The following is a 21879-nucleotide window of genomic DNA, read 5'->3' on the forward strand; positions in this document are numbered from 1 at the left end:
GAGGTATTTCTGAATGGGTGCATCTGTGTGTGTGTGTGTGTGTGTGTGTTTTCAAGGTTTTGTTTTGTTTTTTTGAAGTCTCGTGGCCTTTGTATAATAATAACTTCTTTATTATTGCATGTATATACATATTTGCTTTATTTTTTTATTCACAGGTTGCTTGGAAGTGGTTTTAGTGAGAATGTGCCGTGCCTTCAACCCATTAAACAACACTGTTCTGTTTGAAGGAAAATATGGAGGAATGCAGATGTTCAAGGCCTTAGGTGAGTTTACCTTTGATGGTGACACAATTTTCTTAGCTGCCATCGGTTTCTCCACTCAGATCGAAGTTGGTAAATGAAATGCTTTGATTCTTGAATGTGAACTAGCATCTCATTTGATAAGGGCTGGACTAGGTGGGCCTCCAGTGTTTTATCTAAACCTTCAGATCTTACAGTTGTGTATCCTAGTGTGAAAGGCGGGAGAGAACCACAGACCCCATTGAGATCGACACCTCATTCAGAAATCAATGAAGACTGGTTCTGAAAGAACGGAGATACATTCTAGATTATTCGTTGTAAGATCAGCTTTTATTTTCCCTTCTAGCTTACTGCCTCACAGAGTATATTAGGTAGACCAGTGGTGGTCCATGGGTGATCTCTCAAGGGTCTTCTGTAAATGTACAATCATTAGTTAAGATATTTAATGAGAAGAAGAGCTCCTTCACTTGCTACTCACCCACAGCGGTGACTTTCTTCCCGTTAATTGATGACGTTCTGGGAGCACAGGGAGAGTGGGTGCCAACCTGCCCCCAAAGGATCCCCAGACCATTCCTGTGGGTGGGCACACACACAGTCAGTCTTTGGAAGTGTTGGGTATCATTCACATCCAGGCATCAGTACGCAGTGCAGGTAAGAACGGGAGCATAGATGGGCCAAGGCCGGGAAAGGCTTTAATGACTGGCAGTGCCATTTGCTCCATCCCTGGCCCCCGGACCCCACAGAAGGCCAGTGCCCTTTCACCTTCTGTGGCGTCAGTTGATACGGCGGCCAACAAGCAAGTCCGTCCGCCTGGTACTGTTTCCCTCCTGCAGCTGATACACATCCATGTTGTCTACAAGGCTCGATTTTCAAGAAAGGAGGAAAAGCCTTGGCAAGCAACTTGGGTATATTTCCAGCCTCATAAAATAAACATTTACCGAGGATCAGTGTGTAGGGATGAAGCATTCTTTTGCCAAAATTCACCATTGCTAAGCAACTGACCTACAAGGCATCCAGGAGAAGGTAAAAATAAATGAATGCCTACCCCTCCGTAAGATTTTCAAGGAAGTTACCAACTTGAAAGCTACCTCCTCTTCGTTCTATAAGAAGCTTTGAACATCTCAGTTTGAGGCCTCTGGGCATTCTATGCTGCCAGGTTCCAGGGCCACTAAGACTGATGGCCCTTAGCCCCTTATGCACCATGTTTTCAGTTTTCTCTGAATGCTGTCTCTCCACTGAAGGATCCCCAGATCACTTATTTAATTTTTTTTAGTTGGAACTAATTTCAAACTTACAAGATTAGATTTAGTATATATATTCCCAGTTGAATATTACAGTGGGCACACACCATTCCCATTGGCCCCTCATTGGTAATGTTAACTTTTAGTACTTGATCGAGATTGTTGCCCAATTTCCTCATTCTGTAATCATTAGGAACTTGGAAATATTTTTGCCTAGTGTTTAAATCCCTGAATGCCCTTTGGATTATGGGGCTTTTCTTACTATTGCCCCATTCCATTCAAGTATTCTCATTTAATTTGCCTTCTTTTATAGGTTCTGATGACCTGGTGAATGAAGCATTTGACTTTGCAAAGAATTTATGTTCCTTGCAGCTGACTGAGGAGGAGATTGCTTTGTTCTCATCTGCTGTTCTGATATCTCCAGGTAGGGAGGTCTGAGGTCCTGTCTTTAAAAAAAAAAAAAAAAGTTTTTCTATCTTTAACATAGATTACACCTACCCAAGCCTACGTCCTCAGGAGAAATTTAAATTTTCTTTAGCAAGCTTGTGATATTTTGGACAATTCAAAGGAAAGTAGCCTTAAATTAATTAAAATATGAGCCATTTTGCCCCACAAGCAAGAGAAGGGTGTGTGGTAAGGGTCACTCCAGATTCAGATAAGCAAAAGTATTCCTCAACAGATTAATGAGGATGGATGGCAGCCTGAGTTATAGCAAAGTCCTGTTTCAATTTTAAGAATAAAGGACATCAAAAACAAATGTCCAGTAAGGTGAGACTTAGTAGAAATATATTTAAATGAAAGATCCAGTGTGAGGACAAAAGGAAATAACATGTACACCCTCTCCTCTTTAAATACCTCTTTTGTTGGCTTTTCCACCAAAATTAGCAATATTGGGGGCTTTGAAAGGAGGTGAGAACAGCAGAGGGAAAAATGACTCCAACTAAAGACTGCAAAGGAAGAATCTCTGATGTAGCAGCTGACATTCCCATCCGGGGATCTGTCATCATTTATCTCTGTGACTTTAAACACTTGCCCGCCCCCCCCTCCTGAGCTTCAGTCTCCTCATCTATAAAGTGATAGGTTTGGACTTCATTAAAGATCATGGGGCGCCTGGGTGGCTCAGTTGGTTAAGCATCCGACTCTTGATTTCGGTTCAGGTCATGATCTCCAGGTCCTGAGATTGAGCCCCACGTCGGGCTCCGCGCTCAGCTCAGAGTCTGCTTACGATTCTCTCCCTCTGCCCCTCCCTGCCCCGCTCTCTCTCTCTCTCTCTAAAATAAATAAATCTTAGACAAAAAAATAAAGATCATGTTTAGATCTAAAATGTAATAAAATACCAAAATTTTCAAAGAAAGTGAGGTGTGATGTTTATGGATCAAATAGAACCATAGCAATTGAAATGCTATTTAAAATATATGGCAGCTCAAAAATATCTAGAATCTTCATAAGTACTTGGCTCCTTCTTCAACCAGAATGAGAACTCAGAGTCACTCAGCTGTCTGCTCGGTTAGATTTTGGGTGAAGGGATTGCCAGTGTCATTTACAGTTCTCTATTGGAACACATTCCTAATAATTTTTATGGCTAAGAGACTCATTCTTTCTATAAAATTCATCTTAGAGAAGAGAGCTCTTCTTACATCCTAACACAGTTTTCAGTGGGGCTGGAAAAAATTAATCTTACCTGTGACTGCACACATTGACATGTCATTGCAGCTGTATCTACCAATAATACCAGTCTCTACACATTTTATTTTATTTTATTTTATTTTGAGAGAGAGTGAGCAGGGGGTAAAGGGAGGAGCAGAGGGAGAGAGAGAATCTTAAGCAGGCTCCATGCTGAGCACAGAGCCTGACGTGGGGCTTGATCTCAAGACTCTGAGATCATGACCTGAGCTGAAATCAAGAGTCGGACGCTTAACCAACTGAGCCACCCAGGTGCCCCTCAGCCTCTACACTCTTTTATCAGTGAGGCTTTATCTTAACTATTTATTTTTAAATTTTGTGAAGATTTTCAAATTTGCTTCTGTTTTTTATTTAACCACATTATCAAAAATGGAAATTATCACTTGGCATGCTATTACTAACAGTTTTTCCTGGGGCTCTGTCTACAATCAAGTTGTTCCTCTAGGCCTTTTTTGTTTTTTGTTTTGTTTTGAACCCTACAAAATTTCCCAGGCCTGGAAGCACAAAGATAAATGGGAGAAGTGACAAGAAATAGTTATTTCTGATAGAAACCACATGCCAAATACTTTTCCTCCCACCATTTTCTCATTGCATTTGACTGTTTTCATGGAAAATAGTTAAATAGAAGACTCGTTCTAAGCCTGTGGGTCTGTGATGGGGGAAGCGGTTCCACTCTGGTTCCTGCTTGCTCAAAGAAAGTGTTGCAAAATGTACTGTCCTTGTTAGGTATGTCTATGGTTAAGTCCATAAATTCCTAGAAGCAAATACTTAAGACATGGCATATCTAACCTAAACAATCCATGAAGATAACTGCCCCAGACTTAAGGTAAGCCTGTTGTTTATGGATCAGAAATCAGCTGAACTGTGAGCCTTTTTCTGAAAAGAACGTCCTGTAGCCATCAAATTGTGCTGAGTTTGGAAGCATGACATTTGGCTTAGTCTACCTAGCAGAGAATCTTCCAGCCCTGGTAGCAGACCCACACTCGGGGGCTTCTGCAGCTCCAAATACCTCGTTTGCCACCCTGGCCTAGTGCCATATTCAAAAAAGAGAGGAAAGACAGATGTCCAGCCTCTGCCAGCTCTATTCATGCCAGACCCCACCCTCCCCCAGTTCTTGTCATAAAAGCCACTGTCTGTTCAGCTCCAGATAGTTTAGGGAACGGAGAGGGAGGGAAACCTAATTTATTCTGATTGACAATTGTCACTGAAGGCTTTTGTGCTCACTTACATAAGGGTTTTGCTTAACTGGTGGCTAGACTTGTCCTTGCCCTGTCTAGGATTACAGAATTGAGTTTCTCACCTGACCTGAACTGTGTTCAGATGGACCATTTCCAAGTTCTTTTCCATGAGTATTTGTTCAGCATTTGGAGACTCTAGATGTCTCTTCATGGAAGCGCCAACCTGAGGCATTGATGCTGGGCTGCATTTTATCACCATAGTGTATAAAGCTTCTAGGAAGAAAGGAAGGAAGGGGGTGGTGAAGAGAGGGATATAGGAAGGAAAAAAGAAAAGAATGTAGGATAGGAGAAAGGAAAGGAGGGATTATCCTATCCACCACTTAAAAATTCCATGTACAAAAAGAGCACACAGGATTAAATTTTTGAAATTGATTCATGTTTATGCTTTGCATTATAGCTTAGCTTATGGGAAGGGGGATCCTGAATACCAAAAATATTCCTGTGCGATAGATTTTCTTCTATAATTCATTTTCTTCACAAGTCATTAACTTCTACGTTGAAAGAATCTAAGTATATGTCCAAAAAAAAGAGAGAGATGTAAATTGTCACAGATAATATGAAACACGCTATGTTTATTAGAACCATTGAGCCCTTCCCTCCATCCTCCTTTCCTGGGGTCAGTGTGTATCCAGCATTACTGTCATCCAGGTATTTCTTATAAAATATTTGTGTTTTATGTAAATAACTATATGTCTTCAGAAGCAAACTAAAACTAAGTGATTGAAATGGGTCTGAAACTCAGCACTTACATATGCAGGTGAAAGCTTACATTCCCTACCCTTCTTACCTAATTCTTTTCCTTTGTCAGACCGAGCCTGGCTGATAGAACCAAGGAAGGTCCAGAAGCTTCAGGAAAAAATTTATTTTGCACTTCAACATGTGATTCAGAAGAATCACCTGGATGATGAGACCTTGGCAAAGGTAGGTCCTCAGAGAACAGACCTAATGTCACTGAAAAAAAGCACAGTGACTAGTTATAAAGCAAGGGCATTTCTCAGCAGCAACAATTTTGGAAAGTTACCAAAGATGCATAAATGTTGAGGTGCCCCTTTTAAAAAGGAGATTAGTAAATTATAATAGATTGAGAGGAGAATGACTTTCTTCGGGAAGGATGATATTGATGGATCTCAACCCCAGGCATACAAAGACCAAGGAAAGAAACTAAGGGTGTTTTATATGAAGAACAAAAGCTTGAAGCAAGGAATCAAGTCTTCAGAATTGACATGTGATAAGAGACTTTGTGTCACTTCAGAAGTCAGATGTGGGCCAACCTTAAGAGTAGGGAGATTTTTTATTCAAAATCAGAACTATAAAATGATAAGAAATGCTGAACAAAGGTGTAAACCATTGTGAGGTAGTGAGCTCCCTGGCATTGGTCGTATTCTAATAGATATGGCTTGGTTTTCCGTCAGATGTGTTGTAAATTGGAGTCCTTCCCAGAGTAGAAGATTAGACTGATTACTTGTAAATTTTCCTTCAATTCTAATCTTTTCACACAAGATTTGCCCTGGGGTTCCTTCAAAATGGTGAAGTATCCCAAGGGCAAAATGCATGCAACCTGCCATGAATTTCTTTGTTCAGCTTAATTAAGATAGTGATCTTTAACAAGAGTTCTGAGAAGAGATGTTTACCAGAGTAAAATTCTCATAAGGGGAAGAAGTAATTTCCTAATGATTGAAACTCAGCATTATTTTAGATCTTAAAGTATCTTGGATTTCTTAAGAAATGGAATTTTTTAGAGGGCAAGCAACTAGGAAATGGAGCATATTCTTGGTTGAAGACGATAGGAAGCCTAGTCTATAATCATTAAAACCCTCCCACTGCTCTTAAAGTTATTTTTTAAAAAGGGGGAAAATTCTATCAGATATTACTTTGCACATACAGAAATTCCTATAAAAAATCTATGAATTACATATGCTGTTTCATGATGGTAACATTTTGTTAAGATGAACGCCTTACTAGGAGAGACATTTTTACACTATCGAGTGATAGTTCTCTTTAATAGAAATTCTTACTTTTTATGTGGGCAAGGACAAATCACCTGCTCTCTGCACGTCAGTTTTCTCCCGGTCAAGAGCAAAACTTCTCCATGCTTTCAGATACATTGGGCAGAAGAGATGGTTATGGAAATAATATTCATCTGTCTCTATAATTGCTCTGCAGAATATACCATAAATACATCTGGTCAATTAATGGAGGGGGATGGTTCCTGCATTTTGGATCTCCCAAAGACCTTGGTCCCCATATCTACTATCCTAAAATTAAGGTATTGATATGGGGATAATGAGGATTATCATTTCTTTTTTTGCATCTGTACAGTTGTTTTGAGGTTCAAATGAGATACACAGTGTGTAAATTCTCCTACTTACACCATTTTCTACCTCCTGGTGTCCTGAGGGTGGCAATCAGAGGTATTTGGGGTAGAAAGGAAACAAGAGAAAGTGTTAGAAGAAAGTGTTAGAAAGTGTATAAAATTCACTGGAGCTAGATGACAAAGCATTGCTACCATGCGTGGATGTAGGGTTTTTGTGTGGACCCTTGCTTGTAAGCCAACATTTTAATAGGATGCTCTGTGAAGTAAGGGGGAGGGATCATGAAAGAGAATGAGCACTAGACTCTAGTTGATCCCAGCCCTGAACTTCATGGCTTTGGATGAGTCACTCTATTAATCTTAGTCTTAGATTCCTAAACTGTCAAATGCTGGGGATGGGGGGGTTGGGAATGGGCAAGTGTCTTGAGTTCCCAACCGCTTTAACACTGTAAGGACAATGGTGCCATCGACGTGTAGGCACAATCTCTCTCATGAAGCCCACCCTCCCTAAAAGGAATCATTTTATTTGTATCCAGCAAACAATATTGTATCCCACCACAGGTTCTCATCTTTTCAGAAATGCTCCTTCTGCCCCCATAGTCATGGAGCTCCTCTGCCTCTACGGTGCCTCTCAAACAGTGGCAGCCATTCTTTTTTTTTTTTTTTTTAAGATTTTATTTATTTATTTGAGAGAGAGAATGAGAGACAGAGAGCATGAGAGGAAGGAGGGTCAGAGGGAGAAGCAGGGAGCCCAATGCGGGACTCGATCCCAGGACTCCAGGATCATGACCTGAGCCGAAGGCAGTAGCTTAACCAACTGAGCCACCCAGGCGCCCAGCCATTCTTAATATTTGTAATTTATAGACACCTTGGGGAATCTGGCAGACATCATGAAACCTATCTCTAGAAGAATGTGCACATCCCCAACTGTGGTATTCAAGTCCAGGGGCTCAGGTAAATCCACAGTAAGTGGGGTAGATCTGCCTTCTGTGTAATGTGCAAAGACTATTTATAGTACCGACCACTTTGACCCTGAATGAGTGGAACGGGCATCAGGTGAGAGGGGCAGGGCTCAGACACAGTCATTGGATTTGATCCTGAAAGAACAGTCTCCAACACACTTCCACCATGCCCACTTCCTGAAATTAAAGTTCAAGCCTTATACTTTTGACCAGATTTGGACGTAGGAAAGGTGTGAAAATTAGGAATTCTGTATCCATTACCCAGAAGATTTCAATCCCAATATATTAATCAGTTTATTTTTTAAAGCCTTATTAAAGAATCTAGTTTCCTTTCCTCATAGCATAATGATAATATGTAGCATATTTATAATAAATCAGCAGAACCACTTCCTAGCTGAGTGACCGTGGAAAAGTGACCTAACCTCTCTGTGCTTCGGTTTCCTCACTTGTAAAGTGTGCCTAAAGATAGTGTTGAGGTTATGTGGTTATTTTGAGGACTAAATGATACTCAGTATCAGCAAGCTGCATGCTCCATAATGGGTCTAGTATGTGAGTGCTACTGTTCTTGCGGACAGACGAAATGCTATTTTGGCAGGGAAATTTTTATCCAAAAGGTGGCATATTTGAGTTAATCACTAATGGATGAGAACTATTTCAAAAAAAGGAAGTTGGAGGGTTGAGGAGATGGAGTATGGCCTTCCAAGTGATGGAAGAAAAGATAAGAGGTAAGAAAGTATAAGGTATATTTGAGCTACGAGTAATAGTTAGATTTGGCTGGATCCTGGATTTGAAGTCAGGAAACAAGATGACACTGGTCACTTTCATTAAGCTGATGACCCCTGCCAGGGGGAGTGAATATTTGAACTGCAGAGACTGGCGACAATCCGGTTCTCTGGCACATGGGCTTTCTTTATTACAAGTCACAAGAATCTGGTATTCCTATTGCTCCGGCCAGAGGATGGAGGGCAAAGGAGAAAAAGGAATTAATCTAGCTTGGGCCAGGGTGTGGCAGCGCACTCACCGTGGAGGGCAAAGCTTGGATCTGTCTTGCTCACATCCCAGCCCTTCCCTCAGGGCAACCTCTGGGTCAGGGCCATAGCTGGAGCTTGTTTGTTTGATAGTCTTCTCCAGCCCATCCCCTCCTGTTACATCTCCTGGATAATTAGTCATGAAATCTTGTTAGGTACTCGACTTGTTCCTAGCACTCCTGCAAATACATGCAACACTCCTGGGTTCTTGCCCAAAGCTTTACTGAGAAGTTTGAGTAGCAAACTCCATAATGACACATATCCAACAGGAAGGCATGGAGAACTCCTGGTGGGAGTCGGACCGCCAAGACTGCTCGCTCCGCCAGTCCATTTCTCCAAACAGTGTTCAATTGCTTGTGCCTGGCCATGCGCTATAGATGGACCACATCACCCTTCTGGGTGTTTTTAAACACACAGTTCTGTGCTAGTGGAAGTTCTAATTCTTCTGGATGTGGAGGAGTCTAGTGATTATGCTGAAGCTCAGAATCTCTTTCATGCTTCTCTTTCCTATTCCTGGATGGCCAGAAAGTTATTACTTGTCCCCCGTGGCGCTCCCTCTTCCAGTCACTTTTTTTTTTTTTAATTTTTTACTTAAATTCCAATTTAAATATTAGTTCCAGAGGTAGAGTTTAGTGATTCATCAGTTTCATATAACACCCAGTGCTCATTACTTCAAGTGCCCTCCTTAATCTCCCATCACCCAGTTACCCCATTACCTCCCCTCCAGCAATCCTCAGTTTGTTCCCTAGAGTTAAGGGTCTCTTATGGTTTGCGTCCCTCTCTGTTTTTGGCTTATTTTTTTATTTCACTTCCCATATGATCCTCTGTTTTGTTTCTTAAATTCCACATATGAATGAAATCATACGGTATTTGTCTTTCTCGGACTGACTTATTTTGCTTAGAATAATACCCTCTGGTTCCATCCACATCATTGCAAATGGCAAGATTTCATTCTTTTTGATAGCTTGGTAATATTCCATTGTATATATGTACCACATCTTTATCCATTCATCTGTCGATGGACGTCTGGGCTCTTTTCATAGTTTAGCTATTGTGGACATTGCTGCTATAAAAATTGGGGTGCAGGTGCCCCTTCGGATCACACTATGTTTGTATCCTTTGGGTAAATACCTAGTAGTATAATTGCTGGGTTTTAGGGTAGCTCTATTTTTAACTTTTTTGAGGAACCTCCATACTGTTTTCCAGAGTGGCTGCACCAGCTTGCATTCCCACCAACAGTGTAAGAGGGTTCCTCTTTCTCCACATCCTCGCTAACATCTGTTATTTCCTGACTTGTTAATTTTAGCCATTCTGCCAGTCACTCTTTCACAGCCTTTGCTGCCTGTGAAGATGTCCCACCACATCCCCTCATCCATAAGGTAGTCTAAGGTTGTACCATGTTAAAGAAAACACAGTGGAGAGCTCAAGTCAACTGTGGAAAGAGACTATCCTGGACAAGAATGGCTGCATCATGTGGTGACAAATTTGTTTCTTTGAGGTTCATCTCCTTCTTAGCTCTGGAAGGTTCTATCTTCCCAGGGAGAACGTGAGGGGTTGAGCTGGGTGAAGTACAAGCCAACTGATACACTAACTTCTTAATTCCTAAGCCCGTTTGTAGCATAACAATAGCAAAACTGCATCATCAACACAGAGAGCGAAGTTTCTCCTTCTGTTAGAACCAAGTTACTAAATAAAAGCTTACAAGACGGAAGGCTTAGACAGCCCTATTTCACATGTTAATAAATTAAAATTTTACCGGAAAGAAATCATCCCTGGTCAGCGTAACATTAATGGTGCTCTTTTGATACAGATCTAGAAAAAACAAACAAACAAAACCAACCATGGTGATTTGCAGATAGAGCCTGTGAGGCAAATACTGACTGAGAGATCCGTGAAAACTGCGCAGGGTCATTTCTGTTGATCTTTCTGCTTTCTCAATGAGGTCAAAATAGGCTATGCCCTGATTAGTAATGGGATGTTTTCTCTAAAGCCCGCTATCTTCTTGCAAGAACTGAGTGTTAAACTAGAATTCTTAGTAGGTGGCTCTAGGGATTTGGGGTCAATTTAATCTTGAAGAGCAGTCTGTCCAGTGAGCACCTGAGGAGCTCCTACCTGTGATGAGCCTCCCCATTCCTCTACTTGGCTAGGAACTTGTTTCTTACTTCAAAATTGCTATCCTTTTTAAAAGTATAACACGTGCTGAAGAGTTCTTAAATCGTAAGTAGGTAGATAGCTCAGTGAATGATCACAAAGTTAACATAACCACTGCCCAGGTGAAACTGGGCACCCGAGGGCCCCGCTCAGGCTTCTTGGGCTTCCTCACAATGGTGTTTATGCTTTAAAATGACCCAAAGATAGGCAAAACTATAGAAAACAATTCAGCATGTCACCCAAGTTTATAAATTCCGAATCCATACTCAAGAAGCGTAGCTTTGTCCTGGGCCCATTTTCTACTTCAAAACACGTTTATGGAGAGTTTGTCCTCTGTGCCAGACGCAAGGTGGAAAATGGTGATCACATATGGTCTTGGCCTTGGGCAGTTTCCTTGCAGAGTTCCTGTGAAAGACCAGATTATTTTGGTCCATCTTAGCTGTTCCGAGTTTGCTGGCATCCGCTGCATGTCCACCACCCAGAAATTCCAGGGGTTCTCCATCAGACTAATGGTCTGTAAGAAAAAAGAGAGGTCTTGAGGTGCCTGGGTGGCTCAGTCAGTTAAGCGTCTGCCTTCAGCTCAGGTCATGATCCCGGGGTCCTGAGGTCGAGTCCTGCATCATGCTCCCTGCTCAGCAGGAAGTCTGCTTCTCTCTCTCTCCCTCGCTTATGCGCTCACTCTCAAATAAATTAAAAAAAGAGAGAGATCTTGATGTGACTTCTCATGCATCAAGTCGGAAGTTGATGTATTCATTAGAACTCTTTGGTAACAGGAACCAACTCACACTAGCGTAAGCAAAGGAAAAGAAAAGAATAGAGAGAGATCTCCTGGAACCTAAGGATGAAAATGCAGAATCGAGAAGCCTTCTTAATTCTCCAGCTCACGTTTATCTCTCTTTAGGCATCTCCTTCATTCTTCTCCCTCCTTGAATACTAGCTAACTCTGCCTCCCTGGCTCACATGGTGAAATATGGCTTGCTCTTACCTTCTTCGATTACTTGTGGTTTCTGCTGCATTTAGAAAGTAACTTGCTGGCTCTCAGTCCGATGCCAGCTCCCAGCCCCAGCTGAATCAGTGTCCACTCTCATTTTAGCCAGCCAGTTCAGCATGGATGCCAAGGATGGGGTGAGGAGGGGTGGGGGCTTACAACGGGACAGATATCTCAAGTTCAATCTTACAGTCTTAATCCAAATGTCCAGGTTTAGCCAGACAAACACCCAAAAAAAGAAAAGCGAATGGGCACGTTAAATGGATGTATTGAGCCTCACATGATGTGCCCAGTTTTTATCAGTGCTTCTGAAGTTTCCTCCACTTTGGTCAAACCATTGTTGGTTTCCTGCTTCAGGCTGGAGGGCATCTTGATGGCCTGGAAGCCCCTGTGAACAAGATCACTAGTCTTACCTTCTGCATGTTCCATTTTTCCACATCAAACGTCCTCATTATAAAATTGTGGATTTTCTCATAAAACCACCCTCTGGAAAGAAGCACAGGATTATTATCTCTTCTCCAACAGCGGCTTTTTCTTCTCATAGACCCCCGTAGGTATAAGCTAAAGCTTCCTTCTTATAAGAAATGCTCGTCATAAGAGAGAGATGAATGTGAAAATGCCTTTTTCTAGACCCTCTGTCTACTCCTGCTACGGGGATTATTTAAACATGAAGAAATTTCATGATGATTTGAAATCGACTACGCCCTCCATCTCCAAGTGCTTCTGGATCACTTCCCCAGCTGTTTAAAAAGTTGTTGAGCCATTAACTGCCGCTGAGGCCGCTCGGAGCTCCCTTTGACATGGGGGTCCCCCAGCTGCAGTACATAATATTAATGAGCAATAAGTGACTACCTGCTGCTTCCTCCGCCTGCCCTCCTGGCCCTTCATGCCTCCGGAGTGATGGACGCCCCTGTCAGCATTTCTATTTCCACAGCTGATCGGACGCCTTTAAATCAGCCTCCTCCAAGAGCACACAGGTTAGGGAAGCTCTTTGCCTTCCTTGGTGCTCTTTGCTCATGCGGCCCCAGTGTACTTCACAAAAAACAATTCTCATCATCCGGCCCATTATACAGATGAGCGGCAGGGACAGGATCCAAATCCCATAAAAGAGGGAAGAAGTGGGTCCTGAACCAGACGTTCCTTGAACCCCAGTTTGGGGCAGCAAAGAAGCAAGAGTCCATACTCACTTTCCCAAAACCGAACACATAGTTAAGTATTTCCAAATGCACATGAGCAACTATAGAAGGGTTGTCCTCTTATGCATTTAATGAGAAATTAATGCATAAGAGGACAATTCCTCCCCTTCCCTGAAGGAGCAAAAAAATGCTTTTAAGAATTGTAGTATATAGGATCCCACTTTATAAATCCCAGTTTACTAAATGAGCAGGTTACTTTAATTGCTACGAGAAAATGAAAATATGATTTTGCTTTTTTCATTTCAACAAAAGTAAATGGCTGATTTCCACACGCATTAACACATGACCCAATTTCCAGTGCTTGGTTAAAGGGTTAAGTTGGGTTCTTGCCCCCCATGTCATTGGGTTGAACAAGCATGGCCTTGACTGTTCCTTGAAGGAAGCGTTATGTGGGAATGGAAGCATAGCACCGAACCCGTATATCGCCACCACGTGCCAGGCACTGCTCTAGACGGTTTGTGTTGACCCAGTTAACCCTCCCAACAACTCTCTGAGGTAGGGACCATCTGATGGATAACGAAGCTGAGAAGTTAAGTGACTTTGCCAAGCTCACACAGCTGTAAATAGCACATACGGGATTCAAACCCAAGCAGTCAGGATTTAAAACCCTGTTATCACTAGGCGAATCCTCTCTATGGTCCATCTGTGTCCCATAGGGAACTCAGGAATTCTATTACTTGTCCCCCACCAAACTAACAGAGCCAAGCAAATGGAACCTCCCCTCTCTGAAGATGATAAATTCTGTCTCTGTCTCCTGAAAAGGAGCTAACCTTCCACTCAGCCCCCAGGACTGTTTCAGATATGATACAGAATTTACTTTTCAATTTTGAAAATCAGTTGTAAATTTGTAAGATTTGGACCTCTGTAATAGTTGTTTTTTTTTTTTTTTTTTTTTTTAATGTCCATTCCACGGACACAGTCCATCAGCATCCCAAGGGGTGTTTGTCTCAAACATGGAGGCTGAGCGCCACCTAGACTTACTGACACAGTCCCTAAGGGTAGATCCCAGGAATCTGCATTTTTAGGAAGCGCCCCAGTGATTCTTACGCAGAGTAAAGGTTGACAGTCATTATGGAATCGCATCTGGAAGTTTTCGGAGCTCTGCATATCATCAGTTCAGCTGCAGATGATTATAGAAAGCTTTCAAAGCCTCTCCGCATTCGGTAGCTATTTCAGGGAGATTGTAATGTGTAAGAAGTGTTCCAAATTGTTGTAGTCTCCGTCTGTGTGAACCAGCTGGTTGAGAGAGCTTGGATAATTTCCCAGGGGACTTCAGTGAAGTGGACCCTGGTATAGTCTTTACCTATGAAAATATAGAAAAGACACTGTCTTCCACCCTGGACCCAAAGTGACTCTTTCAGAATGCGATTCTGATCATCTCTCTTTTTTGCTGAAAAACCCTTCCAAAGAGCCTTGACGTCAACTTGCATATACTGGCCATGCCCATCTCTCCCGCTTTTCCGTCAAACATGCTCACTCACCGCTCCGTTCTTCCAATGCGCCAGGTACCACGGCAGCATCACACGTGGCTCCGGGGCATAGCATGGACCTCAGCATCTAGTCAGCATCCACTCTCCCTTCAGAGCTCAGCTTAAGTGGCTCTTTCTCAGGGAAGCCCTGAGAATAGAGCGTTCTGTTCTCTACCACTTCTAACCCATTCCTGCATGGCGCCCACCAGTTTTCCAGTCTGCTTTTGACTGCGTGATGCCATTATTCACATCTGTCTTCACAAGCAGGTGATAAGCAAGAACCATACTGTCTTGTGCACTTTGGTGTCTAGCAGGGCCTGTTGCAAGTTCAAGTAACATCCTGTTGGAAGGAAAAGTCTTGATTCTCAGTCTAAAATTTAACATCCATTCTATAAACAAAGATTTCACATTTTTCATTTCCACCCCTATCATTAAGCAGCTGTGGGAATGGAAAGCCCGAACCCCAGACTTCTTTATGTGTTCTAGATCCCTTTAATGAATACATCAACAGCTCTGATCCTGATGCTATTTTTGAATTGCTCATAGTGTGGTTATACACTCATTCGTGGTTAAAAGAAAACTTAATGGAAGTGGAAATTTTTTATTTTGAAGAGCCACAAAGTAACTAATTATCTATTTCCTCTTTCACTTCAAAGGCTGAAATGGTTTCTTATTATTGAATAGGGCAGGGAGCACATGACCCTAATTGGTGATTAGATGGGGTTTATTTAATTTTATTTTACCACCACTTTCAAGTGAACCTTTGGTCAGCTGTATGAACTAGCAGGCTTATCTTTTGTGAAAGTGTTCTCTACTGGAGGCACATCTTATTCCCACAGTCATTTGATCACAATGACACTTGGTTTTAGGCTAATTTTGACACGAAATGATGAATTCTAAGTGTTCCTAAATTATAAATATGTTAAAAGCCAGAGTTGTTCATCTCCTAAGACCTATGTAGCATTTTGCAAACTGTGGACATTTTAAATTATTATAAAACACTGTCTTCCGGGTATTTGAACTCAAAAAATCACATCCTACATAATACATATATATCAAAATCTAGCAATTACAAGTGGCTGTTCCCCCACGAGTTTTTTTTTTTTAAATGCCTCCCTGAGGAAGCAAGTGCCAGTGACCTCCCAAATTCTCTCTTGATTAAATATAGGTCTCATTTTATGCATTACCATGGAAAAGAACGAGAAAGATTCAGACAAGCTAGTGAGCAAAGCAGTCCCGAGGATTATGGATCGCGCCTCGTACAGTTTAGATTACACCTTCCTCACATGGTCGCCTTCCAAAACCGAAAATCTCACATTCATATCAGAAAACTCTGTGGGAAATGATAGATCATATTAGCTAACAATTGCGATTCATGCCTACACTATTCTTAACACTTTTATATGAATTACCTCTGTCCACACAACCACCCAAGGAAGTAGGAACTGTGAGTAAGCCCATTTTACAAACGAGAAAAGCAAGACAGAGTGTATCACGGCCACCCAGCCCTTTAGCGATTTTGGAACCAGGATTCTGACTCAGTCAGCCTGGCTGCAAAGCACCCACTCCTACCGATCAAACTCGACTACCTCCCATACACACTTTATTTAAGAGCAGTGAATCAGGACGCCTGGCCCTGCGTGCTTGCTTTCTCTATTTTACCTTTCGAGGATGGGGGTGGGAGGCGCGTTTTGTTTTGTTTTGGCGGAAAGGAGAAGCCGAGAGTGAGCCTTCTTTCTTTCCGAACATCTTTTTCCAAAGCCATTTGCCTTCATCTGAGGCCAGGAAGGACACTGATTCAGAAGACAGAGCACTAATGAGCTTCCTTCCCCCTCTGTCCCCTCCCCCGTCTCTCCCCACTCTGCAGTTAATAGCCAAGATCCCCACCATCACGGCGGTCTGCAACTTGCACGGGGAGAAGCTGCAGGTATTCAAACAGTCACATCCAGACATAGTGAACACACTCTTTCCTCCATTATACAAGGAGCTCTTTAATCCTGACTGTGCTACCGTCTGCAAATGAAGGCGACCAGAGGATTGTCTCCTAGTCATGGAATGCACCACCATTAAGACAAAAGCAATGTGTTCATGAAGACTTAAGAAAAATGTCTACTGCAACATTAGGAATGTCCTGCACTTAATAGAATTATTTTTCACCGCTACAGTTTGAAGAATGTAAATATGCACCTGAGTGGGGCTCTTTTATTTGTTTGTTTTTGAAATGACCATAAATATACAAATAGAGGACACTGGGTGTTATCTTTTTTTTTTTTTAATTTTATTTTATTCGGGTATGTTTTGGGAGACAACTGTTTATAGAATTTTATTGTAGATATATACGAGAACAGAGCGGTACTTTACATGATTACTTTTCCTGTTAATTGTTCAAATATAATTTAAGAAAATTCCACTTAATAGGCTTACCTATTTCTATGTTTTTAGATAGTTGATGCATGTGTAAACTTGTAGCTGTCTTGGAAAGCACTGTGCATGTATGTAATAACTATATAATATCTGAGAATATTATATATGACTATTACCTACACCTGCACATGCACTGTGGCTTAAAATACCATACCCACTAGCGAAGGAGGTTCAGTCAGGCTCTCTCATATTATTTCCCTTCTGTGTTATATGTTACCTTTATGTTAGACAATCAGGATTTTGTTTTCCCAGCCAGACTTTTCAACTATCGTCTACGGCAGGATGGTACCAATTCAGAGATAAGTCTATAAAGGAATAAATATAACGCACAGCCTCTATATAAGAACTCTAGCTCTATCAGTGACATCAAAGCCTTGTCAGGATGGTAAATATTGAGGGCGGGGGGAGGTATTTGGAAGCCATTTTCCTGTTTTAAGAATTAGGCCACAGATAATATTGTGGAGTCCAGGACTTTTTTTAACCAAACAATCACTGTTTCCTATTTTTCAGCAGGACACGCAAAACACTTCTTTTTTTCCTTTGGATTTCGGGCTGGGAAAGAAACTGATTTTGGTGCTTATTGTATCTTCAGCAGAGAAATGCAGTCTGTAGGTTTGACCACCAGCAATTTTTTTCTAATAAAATTAGAGTCACAGCGGAAATCAGAACCCAGGGTCCGGATGCCATTTCATGTAAACATGTTCTCTCTAACCTGTTTTGTTTTGGTTTGGGTTTTTTGGGGGGCTTTTTGGGGTTTTCTTGTGTTGTTGTTTTTTGTTTTTGGCAAAGAAGAAGTAGAAAGAGCACCTACAAAGTAAAGAAGCAGTTCTTTATGTGCATTCTCTTTGCTAAGTTTGTTAGAAAACGCAGCAATAAAGGGGGAGACAGGATTTTATATGTCCTTCTAGTGTGGGGGCCTCTAATTTCTCTCAACTCCAAAATGCTGTACTGTAAGCACAGAGCAAGAACTCGACAGATGTGAGTTATTCTGTAGAACTAATACACCCCAAAGCCAAAACTATTTTCTATGCAGTTTGACATTGCATCATCCATCTAGCGTGGGCTTACTTTTTTTTAGCAACTTGTACAAAGTACAGAATGCAAGAGGCGAGATGAGGCTTAGTGAATTCAGACTTCCTAGGACAAGTGTTCCTGCTCCACCTGCTCTGCAAGCCAGCTGAGGACCAGGAAAACAGAAACCCCAAGCAGCCTGTTCGGCCTGAGCTCTGGAGGCCCAATGCCTTGGGTCGTAGCTGACCCCAAACAAGAGTTGTTAAAAAAGGAAGCTAGAGCCAAGCTGTGTGTAAAAGACAATGACATGCACCATCTCCCGTAAGCGTAAGCATAAGCATAGCCCAGCCGCCGACTCACGAGGCCCCGCCCTTTCCTCCTCGTCAAACACGCACGCACACCTGCTTCGTAAAGTTTCCATCAGTGGAAACTTTGATTTCCTTTTAATCTCTGATGCTCTCCTAAAGTTACATGGTCTTGAGAGCCATCTCTGCGATGCCACAGAACCCCTCCTTCATGATCAGACCGTAGTGCTAGTCTTTTCTTCCAGAGAACAGAGCCTTTTCGCACCTCATGATTGATGAATTCCAAACCCATGGGGAAAAACAAAAAGGCTTTAAAATAATGACTCTCTTTCTCAACTACTGTTATATTCAATTAATTTAACTACATTGAACCAAATTACCTTCGGTGTCTAAGAAGACAGCTGCAGACTGCATATTATGCCGCTGCAGGGACTTGGTTGTTTCTGGTGTAAATGTCACTCCTGCTAGCTCTTTGTATAAAGAATTAATTCCAAGAGTCATATTTCCTTCTAATGGAAAGATTACTTTACTGATTGCTAGGAAAACAGGGTAATGGAAGGCGCTCAATTAAACCAAGCCGTTTCCAAATGCAATGTATGTTTTATGATTGGCTTGTGATAGGCAATGCTTAATGTGTCTACTTGGTGTTTCCCTTTGAGCTTTGAACTTATGTCAGACTTTGTTTTCATTGTTCTGTTGGCCTAGTGTTTTCCGTTGTCGGCCTGTAATTCCTGCTCCGTTGCAAAGGGAATCATTTGTTTCCTCCAGTCTACCTTAGAGGATTTAAATTGGCTCAGTTGATGAAGTGGCTGAGAATTTTTTCCTTCCCTGTCCCATGGGTGATGTAGGAAAAGGATTGCTCCCCACATTTGCCTCAGGAGGTCCTGGATTTGAGTTTGTTTGCCATTTCCACTAGTGCAAGCATTTCACTGGGACGGCAGGAACCTTTTGAAGCGAGGGGACAGGAAGCAGCTAGCGATTGAATCAGAACAAAACAGTGGAAACCAGTACATGCTCAGCCCGCCTCAGTAGAGAAGAGAGATGTCCATTTTGCGCCCCAGTTGCCAAATCTGTCCCTGAAAAGAGAACCCGGTCATATTTTCAGTGGTAACAAAAGCCTTTAAAAGCTGCCTTTTGAACATCTCCTATGACCCCATCTCAAGGTATTTTGAAATTTGGTAGAGGACAACTTTCTGTACCACATGCCGTCTTTGTCCCTTCTCAACACCTTCACGCCACAATGCGCACTGGACGAAAGAACCCGTGAGCTTCACTTCATGCTTCGTAAATGACAATCACTGCTTGATGCACATGTTGCACTCTATCCACTCAGGGATGTTTCATTTAAAAAAAAAAAAAAGTACATCAAGGAGGAAGGGGAAAAAAACAGGAAAATGACAACAAAACGTAAACGGCATAAATTAAATATGCCAACAAGAGAACCTCTCTGACAAGGCTTTCAGAACAATAAGCAGTAACTCTGTGCTGTTAACTGTGTGGACTTGCTGGAAAGTTGCACACGAATAAGGACAACTTGGTCTCATTTTCTAAAATCTGCTAAGAGCCAAAAAATCCAGCTTCCCTATTAATGGGAATATGCATCTCCCGAGCAAACCCAAGCTTCCTAGACAAGTCCTGAGCAGGGAAAATACAGAAATCTTAGGGGCATTAGCGGACTCTGCCAAGGGAGGTAAAGTTGTGTGAATTCAAATTCCAGTGTATCTGTGATCTGGAAAAGGAAAGGCAAATTCTGGAGGGAATATAGAAGAAGGGATTCCAAATCTGGCTTGATACGCCACACATATTCCTATTGTCCACAACTTGGGTCGTCTTTGTATCCCTTATTCTGTGGCTTCCCTCCCTCCCCCCCAGAGAATGAAAGCTGAGGGTAGAGATGTACTCTACAAACATACCCTTTCTGGATTTCCCTCATTTGAATACTGTCTTCAGGGTTCTGGAATAAAGGACCACTGTGTAGGTATAAACAGAGAATATAGTGGTCTCTTGGTTAATGTGACTTCTTGGGCAGAATCTGTGACACCTTAAATCACAGTGAACTCTGGACATTATTAGCAAGAGGTGCCAGGGAGACATCAGGACACTTCCTATCATAGCTGCCTTGTCCAACACCTAACTTCACAGCAGTCAAGCTAAATTGTTTGTAGAAAACCACACACATGACTAGTCAACTCACGCTCACTCTCCACAATCCCATGTGTACCAGGCTTGAATGCAAAAGCGATTCTTCTGTCCCAAGGACAACCTAAAACTTAACGAGCTTTTTTTGAAAACATCAGTCAGATGCAAATGATGTCCGTTTTGTTGCATGTGCTTTGTTTCCATGTATTATAGAAGCAAGGAAAAATTCCACTGCTATTGGAAATTAGAAATAACTTTTTCCTGACTCTCTTCTCTCTGTAAACGTTTGCTTCCAGTGAAGTTCCTACAGTTGGCAGTAAATTCAGGCAAGGATGCGTGTGCCCTGACAGAGCCACCGTTCGATAGAGCAGCAATAACTTGAAAGTACGCATCTGTAGTGAACCTTTGCACAGTCCCCTGTGTCAAGAAGATGAAAAGTCCACCATCTGCTTTAGATGAAGTGATATTTAATTTTTTGTTTCCAACTGCCAATAAAAGCCCCAGGCTGGTATGGGAAACCAGGTGGGTCATTAGATGGGAGTTGACAACCTATTTTGTGGAAGGGCGCGGGGACAGGTCTCAGGACCCAGAGGTACATGTTCATTTGAAGCAAGGGTTAAAAATTCAAAAGCCTGAAAGGGCCAGGGAGTTGATGCAAATGAGCGAGAGCAGTTCAGCGGCCAGCCGGCAAGGAAATGCCCCATCTGAAAAGGGACATCCGAAGGCCAGCTAAAGCCCAAGTGTTGCTAACGCTTCTGAATCTTATAAAATCTCCCTAGTTGTAAGTGATGTCAGTCGATTCAGAGCTGAGGGCAGACCAAACAAATACATCTCGGAGAAGAGGGTCCACGGTCTGCAACCTCTGGTTTAAAGCAAAATTGAATCTAGGGGCCTGTTTCCTGGAGTAAGTCTGGCCAGACAGGACTCCGAATGAATTAGAGAGGGGGGTGGGGGTGGGCGCGGAGCTCTTGCCCACTGATACTCAACTTGGTTTCCACATCTGACTGTCACTCCCAGAGGATATAGTAAGAGTGTAGGAAAAAAAAAAAAAAAGCCATCTAAAAATGCAAGCGATTCAATTTAACGATGGCTTATGAGAGACATTTCTATTTGTCTTGCCCAGACTCCTAGCTTCATAGAGCCAGGTGGCTAGGTTTCTTGCCACTTTCTTCTTGTCAAACGCATGATCTTTATGCTTTTGAGTCTCGATGTGTCTCTTTAGATATGTGGCTTCGATATCTGTGACACGTGTTTACTTTCCCTTAGTTGTATCTGCAGAATGTATTCTGTAGTCATGATCACGCAGTCCTCCATGTTCTGAAGTGCGGGACCTGGGATTCCTATGCAGCTGATGGAGGTTGTCTGTTTGTGCACTTTTTGCCTAAGCTGCTGAAAATCCTCCGAAGTGAATTGGCCATAGTAATCTTTGCCTCCTGCATGACTGTAAGCACGACCTCCAGTGGATCAGAAAAAGCAGCTCAGTGATTGTTCTCA

The 21879-nt window shown here is 42.2% G+C and overlaps 1 protein-coding gene across 1 annotated transcript in view; it reads left to right on the forward strand.

Moving 5' to 3' along the window:
* RORB (RAR related orphan receptor B) overlaps window positions 1–19652 on the forward strand; it is a 185648-nt gene extending 165996 nt beyond the window's left edge. Inside the window, exons 7-10 of the mRNA XM_032427637.1 lie at window positions 156–263; window positions 1794–1904; window positions 5210–5322; window positions 16374–19652. Coding sequence (XP_032283528.1) covers window positions 156–263; window positions 1794–1904; window positions 5210–5322; window positions 16374–16529 — 488 coding nt within the window. The 3' untranslated portion in view covers window positions 16530–19652. The remainder of the gene's footprint in view (window positions 1–155; window positions 264–1793; window positions 1905–5209; window positions 5323–16373) is intronic.
* Window positions 19653–21879: the final 2227 nt, after the last annotated feature.

Source organism: Phoca vitulina, unplaced genomic scaffold (assembly GCF_004348235.1).
Source record: "Phoca vitulina isolate PV1807 unplaced genomic scaffold, GSC_HSeal_1.0 scaffold37, whole genome shotgun sequence".
NCBI classification, from domain to species: Eukaryota; Metazoa; Chordata; class Mammalia; order Carnivora; family Phocidae; genus Phoca; species Phoca vitulina.